The 7196-nt window shown below is 43.3% G+C and overlaps 1 protein-coding gene across 2 annotated transcripts in view; it reads left to right on the forward strand.

Moving 5' to 3' along the window:
• Window positions 1–2433: 2433 nt before the first annotated feature.
• The window catches only part of ccdc125 (coiled-coil domain containing 125), a 22797-nt gene continuing 18034 nt past the window's right edge, over window positions 2434–7196 (forward strand). Inside the window, exons 1-6 of one of the 2 annotated variants that reach the window (XM_070438348.1) lie at window positions 2434–2495; window positions 3993–4130; window positions 4432–4625; window positions 5992–6050; window positions 6263–6349; window positions 6434–6511. In XM_070438348.1, the coding sequence (XP_070294449.1) occupies window positions 3994–4130; window positions 4432–4625; window positions 5992–6050; window positions 6263–6349; window positions 6434–6511 (555 nt within the window). In that variant the 5' untranslated portion in view covers window positions 2434–2495; window position 3993. Of the gene's footprint in view, window positions 2496–3217; window positions 3330–3992; window positions 4131–4431; window positions 4626–5991; window positions 6051–6262; window positions 6350–6433; window positions 6512–7196 lie in introns of those variants that run through there. The other variant, XM_024136177.1, reaches the window with a different exon arrangement.

A 7196-nucleotide genomic window follows, 5' to 3' on the forward strand; every position in this document is an offset into this window, starting at 1 on the left:
CAGTGGAAGTTTTCATCACTAAATTGTCTTAAGATACAGAAATGGACTCTGTGTGGACCTGATTTCACTGTTAGTAAAGGTTTTAAGGATGTAGGTAGGCCCTACTCCTTTTGCAAGAATCCGGAGAAAATTAACAAGCTCTTTCTAGTCCTTAATTGATTTGTGCCCACTTTTTGCATGCCAATGCTGACTGATGGTCTGGGGTCAACAGTCAAGACATGCAACTTTTTTGTTTTGAAGGCAAGCATGAGATGTTTTTTGAAAGAGAATTTGGTGGCATGCTTGTAGGCCTATGTTGTGACCAGATAAATAAGCAAGGTATAAATATTATACGTTGAGTGTGAGGTTGTTTTCCTGACACCACACTCCGAGGGCCCTCACCTCCTCCCTGTAGGCCGTCTCGTCGTTGTTGGTAACACTGTAGTGTCGTCTGCAAACTTGATGATTGAGTTGGAGGCGTGCATGGCCACGCAGTCATGGGTGAACAGGGAGTACAGGAGAGGTGCTGAGAACGCACCCTTGTGGGGCCCCAGTGTTGAGGATCAGCGGGGTGGAGATGTTGTTTCCTACCCTCACCACCTGGGGGCGGCCCGTCAAAAAGTCCAGGACCCAGTTGCACAGGGCGGGGTCGAGATCCAGGGTCTCGAGCTTAATGATGAGTTTGGAGGGCACTATGGTGTTAAATGCTGAGCTGTAGTCGATGAACAGCATTCTTACATAGTTATTCCTCTTGTCCAGATGGGTTAGGGCAGTGTGCAGTGTGACTGCGATTGCATCGTCTGTGGACCTATTGGGGCGGTAAGCAAAAGCTATAGATGCCCCGGAAAATTCTGTCCGAGGTCCCACAGACCCCTCTGCCAGGTTATGTCCCCCCACTCTTCTAAACCCAAAATGGCGCCCATGCTAAAATGTCATAAGACCACATAAGACTGTTTTACAGCTGATTTATTACTATGTCATACCCTACAACTTAACTTGAGTCCGGAGTTTTACCTGATTAGGTTAGCCCAATGTTGCACATTAACAGTATTCATAGGTGCCAAGGGAAGCTAGGTTTCCAAAGAAATGGACCAAGAAAAAAATAAAAATAATAATGTATCTTTCATCTCTCTGTTTCATAAGTTTCCTTCAATTCGCAAGAGGCTGAATTTACCTCACAGGAGAAAGCTTCCCAGCGAGCGAAACAGCACCCCTCTCTCTCCGTATGTGAAGGTCATCTATCTGATGCTGTCTGGTCATAAAGAGTATGACATTGTTGCCGCCAGTAGCATTGAATGCAAGGGAAGCCAACGAGCATCTGGCCTCTCGACAAAAAAAACTATAAAAAAATTCAAATCAGCGTCGAGCTAAACTGAGCGAGCTCAACTGTGAATGGCCCTGGCGCACCCAAAAAAAGTGTTAAGGGAAGCCAGCTTGGATTTGGGTTTACTACTATCAAATCCCATTGAGAGCATACCTCATTGACAGAAAAAATCAAATCCCTGCATCTTGTTGTGCTGTTGTCCTCCTGTGGCTAGCTAGCCATGGATTGAGATAGGGATTTGGACTTGTTGTTTTCGGGGTTGTAAAGTACTTAAGTAAAAATACTTTAAAGTACTACCTATGTTMTTTTTTGTGGTATCTGTACTTTACTTTACTATTTATATTTATTTGACTAGTTTTACATTTACTTCACTACATTCCCAAATAAAATTGTGCACATTTTACTCCAGACATTTTCATTGACACCCAAAAGTACTTGTTACATTTTTAATGATTAGCAGGACAGGAAAATGGTCCAATTCACGCACTACAAGGTAACATCCCTGGCGATCCTTACTGCCTCTGATCTGATGGACTCACAAAAACACAAATGCTTCGTTTGTAAATTATGTCTGAGTGTTGGAGTGTGCCCTTGGCTATCTGTAAATTAAAAATATTTGCTTAATATAAGGAATTTGAAACGATTTATACTTTTACTTTTGATACTTCAGTATATTTAAGCAATTACATTTACTTTCGATACTTAAGTATTTTTAAAACCAAACACTTTTTTACTTTTACTCAAGTAGTATTTTACTGGGTGACTTTCACTTTTACTTGAGTCATTTTCTACTAAAGTATCTTTACTTTTACTCAAGTATGAATTTTGGTTACTTTTTCCACCACTGGTGATTATACTTAATTCTCCGTACTGGCCAATGATTATAACAGTGATTCTTATCCAACCATTAATTCATACATACAGTAGTACATTGTTGTGCCCCTGGCCTGAGAGGATGGAAGTTAAATATGTAGCTAGATGTAATAGGCTAATGTTAACTAGCTACAGTAACATTGTCAATTAATGAAAGTTAGGCTAGTGAGCAAGAATTTTAGCCAGGTAGCCTGGCACAACAAAAAGCGTGCACTGTATGACAGAGTGATTAACCGTTTCGTCAACACAAAAGAGAGGAGGATGGCATTGGTGTTTCTCTACAAGTAGGATGAGTCAACTTGCACCAACGCACACGCAGGTACGCGCACACGCACACACACACATACACACACAAACACACACAGAGAGAAATCAGAACCATGGACAGTCGGTCATATTTAGCTTACGTTGATTGGACTAAACTGTTTTTGGTATATTTTAGTTGTCACTGTATTAGACTAAGCAGAGGTGATTTGATGATGTTGAAATGGTGCTGGAATAGTGGAGGCCGCTCCTGTTTTTTGCGACTTGCTGTAACTCTCTGTAGTTCTATAGTTGTTTAGTGGTCCGAAAATGTCGGAAACATGAACTTGCTTGACCGTGCTGTAGGTCATGTAACTGTTACTGTACATGCAATATGCTTTGTGGACTTCACCGGTTGCTATTCGGGTTTTTTGATAAAACAAATGTGTGGTTAAATGTATTCTGCCACTCTGTCTTATTGTCTCGGCCTTTAGACCTATATATCACTGTTGCAAGGCATATTAATTAAGAGGTTATAGAGCAAACAACACAATTATCACAACACATAGGTTGTAATATGGCAGTTTTATTTTGGGGGGGGGGGCTCCAGTGATTTTACCTACGCACCGCTACTGCAAATTAAGAACCATATCCTATAGGTATCTACTATATCGAGATGTTGAAATACTTTCTAGATATTTCGACTTAGTATGTCAACATTTTGACTTCCTGGCAACCTGGTGTAGAGCGCTGCGCGCGCTGTAAAGTACAACTGCACCGTTTTTTTTTTATCGTTGAGGTGCACGTTCACGCTGATGGTGGTGCCACGTTGGTCGGACAGTTGTGTCGGTTGAAATCGATACGAACAAAACCCCGTATCACCTTGATACGGTCGTCGGGGTGTAAGGAGGTAGGCCTATTTTAAGTTTTTGCGATAATTATGTCCGATTTGTGAACGGGAACATACCGCTTCTAGTTTCCTCGAACTTTCAGGTAGGCTTCCTCACCTGGTCCAATGGAAAACAGGTGTGTTCAACGTCAGCGGAATAACTGTCATTTCGAAGTTCCCGTAGGTCTACTCTATAAAAGTTTTTCGACGAAAGGTTAGAGTAGCCTTAGGCAATGTGAAGAGTTAGATACTACTAGCCTATTGTATTTGTTGCTGTGTCACCTCCACGAGGGGAAAAACGTTACCTGCCTGATTACACGTTTGGTGTGGGAGGGTCATAGTCATAGTTGTTGTAATTTATTCAACACAAATATCCTTTAACTGGCATCTGCTTGTCTTTTAATTTATTTTAATTTTAATTTAACCTTTATTTAACTAGGCAAGTCAGTTAAGAACAAATTCTTATTTACAATGAAGCCTACAGTGCTCATGACATTTCACAGAGTACACAACACACATTACAGTGTTGGTTGCTGTGGAGACCGTGACTGGCTACACTGTACCTAGATCTGCAAAGGTCACAGATCCTGCTGTCTGTCTGTCTGTCTGTCTGTCTGTCTGTCTGTCTGTCTGTCTGTCTGTCTGTCTGTCTGTCTGTCACTCTAACGTGTGTGATGTCATCAGGATGCAGGGCGGCAACAGAGAACCAGCCACAGGGCCCGAGGCTTCCCAGTCCGAGGGCGGCCCCAGCCCCAGTGAAGATGACATGGCAGAGGGGGACCTGGGGGACGGGATGGGCAACAGACCAGACTCCACTATCAGGTGAAAGGAGAGATCTCTTATCCTCTTGCGTGAATAAATTAAATGGGTATGTGGATCCAGCCAACAGTTGATCACATCAAAAATGAACAAATGAAATCAACAAAATAACGTAAAATGCCACTTTAGATAAAYAAAATTGCTAAATGCCATATATTAACTGAAGACCTGTACCCACTTAAATATAAGTTGCAGTTGAACCATTGTTTTAATTCTATTTTTCTTATTCAAACCACATGTCTCAGTAGACCACACATTGCCATACGTTTCGGCTTAATTGCGCCCTCCTTCCTCCTACTACCAGAAAGAAGCTCCAGAGCCGGAGCGGCAGCAGGGGGCATGCTGAGGAGCCGCTGCCCAGGACGGGGCTCCTGAACAGGGGCAGCGAGGGAGGGGAGGCAGCCTTCATCTGGACGTCTTGCAGTGGGCTGTACACAGTGTTCAGACAGGAGCTGGAGGTGGAGCAGGCGTCACTGCAATGGAGGGTCAGGGGGACAGGTAAGCACGGTTTGAATGATATATTAATTATTGTGGGTACCCACATTGATATTAATTGTTATGGTGGGACTAGCCCCACTGTAGTTGGAACCCTACAGGTAAAGGTGTTTACATCACCTACCACATGGTGTCTGGCTGAACAGGCTTCTTACACAAGTGATTTACATCTCTATACACTCTTGTTGTGTATTCATGCACAACTGTCAAAGGCACGTCTGAAGAAAACTGTTGTTGGAAACTTATTGTATTGTTCAAAACGTGCTTCTCCTTCTGCAGTTTTGAGGCCTGCGCTACTATAGTTCCTCATAGTCACGGCGGAGGAACATTCTAGATCCGTAACTGGCTGCGCTCCGATTCTCAACCCTTTTTCCCAAACTGTGCACTTGCACACTTGTTATCATGGGATATAGCAATGGTGGAAATTCCCTCTAGCCAATGATTACACTAATCCAATGCTTTTAAATCCATGACTGGAAATGTGCAAGGACTCACTTTAGGAGAAGGATGTAGAATCTTTCTCCAATAGGTTTAACCTCTGAAGTCACGTGACCATTCTAATGACCATGCTGTAGTCAACAGTAACTCTGTAATGAATAATGATTTGTGCTAAGTGCCTTCTTAGAAGGGCTGAAGGTAAACACAATGAAAGGCTGTTCTATGGCCTCAGGGTGTCCAGTACATGGAGGTTAATCAGTGTGTGCTGGGTCATATTCATTAGGCACCAAACGTGTTAAAATGGTTGCGTCCCAATGATCTCTCCTTCCTCCTGAAGTGTGCACTCGTTCTCTACTCTGCACAAATTAGTGAAAGCATTGGATTGGTGTAGGCATGGGCCTGAAGGGAAGTGAACAAGTGCACACTTCAGGAAAAGTGAGATATTATTGGGACAGAACCAATGTTTTCCATTTGGTTCCCTAATGAACACGACCCTTCTGGTGTGAGCCCTGTGGCTCACAGGGCCCATTGGGTGTAGTGCACTACTATAGACCAGGGCCCATTGGGTGTAGTGCACTACTATAGACCAGGACCCATTGTGTGTAGTGCACTACTTTTGACCAGGACCCATAGGGCTTTATATAGGGGATAGGGTACTATTTGGGACAGAACCTGTAGTGCCTGTTCCTGTGATGAACTGTCTCTCTCTCTGTGTTTACCATCTCTGTTTGATTTGGTGGGAGAGAGAGGTGACGACCAGGACTACCATCTGTCACCTTCACACACACACACACACACACACACACACACACACACACACACACACACACACACACACACACACACACACACACACACACACACACACCTGACTCAGTTTTCTCTCAGACTGTGATTCGTATAGTACATGAAGTGTTTCCCTCTGCTCTAGAATCCCTGAGCGATCTGTCCATTGAGGAGGTGAGAGAGAGGCTACAGGAAGTGACTGAGGTGAGGACAGGAAGAAGGATGACATTTGATATGTGGTTTGCATTGGTGCAGCTGATTATTATCCTTAATGAAGAAATGTGTTGTGCAGCAGAAAAAAAWKWATKWATATTAAAATCACAGACATTAAAACACACACACACCACATTTAGAGAGGGTTGTTCGTGGGACTTGCTTTGCCATCATTGGTGAATGTTGGTGGCCTGTTCTAACAGGAGGCAGAGCTACTGCGCTGTGAGTTGGAGGTCACCAGTCGTCACCTAGAGGGAAAACACGAAGCACTGAAGATCCTACAGGGACAGGTAAATACAGACACATACACACTCACTCTCAACACTCCCTTTTCATTTGTTTAAAATACACTTCCCCTCTTTTTTTCTTGCCAGAGTATTCTAGACAGGGCAACCTCTCACACTAAGATTCTACTCCAGAAGAGTGAGGAGAGGACCAAGGCTCTGGAAAAGGTGAATGTTGTTTGTTTCTGGCCTGTTATGTTAAAAGGATACAGGAAGGTAGTTCAAATAAAGGATTGGTTTGTTTACTTTCACATACTATAAGAATCAGTCACCTAGCTAATGAATTTCAGACTCTGGCTTATGTGGCTTCCACTAGAATTGACCTGGTATTTACTAGTGCAGTGTTTCTCAACTCAAGTCCTCCAGTACTCCCAGCAGTACACATTTTTATTGTAGCCCGGACAAGAACGCCTGATTCAACATGTCAACTAATCATCAAGCCCTAGGTGAGTTGAATCAGGTGTGTATGACTGGAGTTGGGCTGTTGGGAGGACTGGAGTTGGGCTGTTGGGAGTACAGGAGGACCGGAGTTGGGCTGTTGGGAGTACAGGAGGACCGGAGTTGGGCTGTTGGGAGTACTGGAGGACTGGAGTTGGGCTGTTGGGGGTACTGGAGTTGGGCTGTTGGGAGTACAGGAGGACCGGAGTTGGGCTGGTCTCTTATACACATCTAGATGTGTATAAGAGACAGCAGTAGAACACATCAAAAATGAACAAATGAAATCAACAAAATAACGTAAAATGCCACTTTAGATAAAGAAAATTGCTAAATGCCATATATTAACTGAAGACCTGTACCCACTTAAATATAAGTTGCAGTTGAACCATTGTTTTAATTCTATTTTTCTTATTCA

This window comes from Salvelinus sp. IW2-2015, unplaced genomic scaffold (assembly GCF_002910315.2).
Source record: "Salvelinus sp. IW2-2015 unplaced genomic scaffold, ASM291031v2 Un_scaffold793, whole genome shotgun sequence".
Lineage (NCBI taxonomy): Eukaryota > Metazoa > Chordata > Actinopteri > Salmoniformes > Salmonidae > Salvelinus > Salvelinus sp. IW2-2015.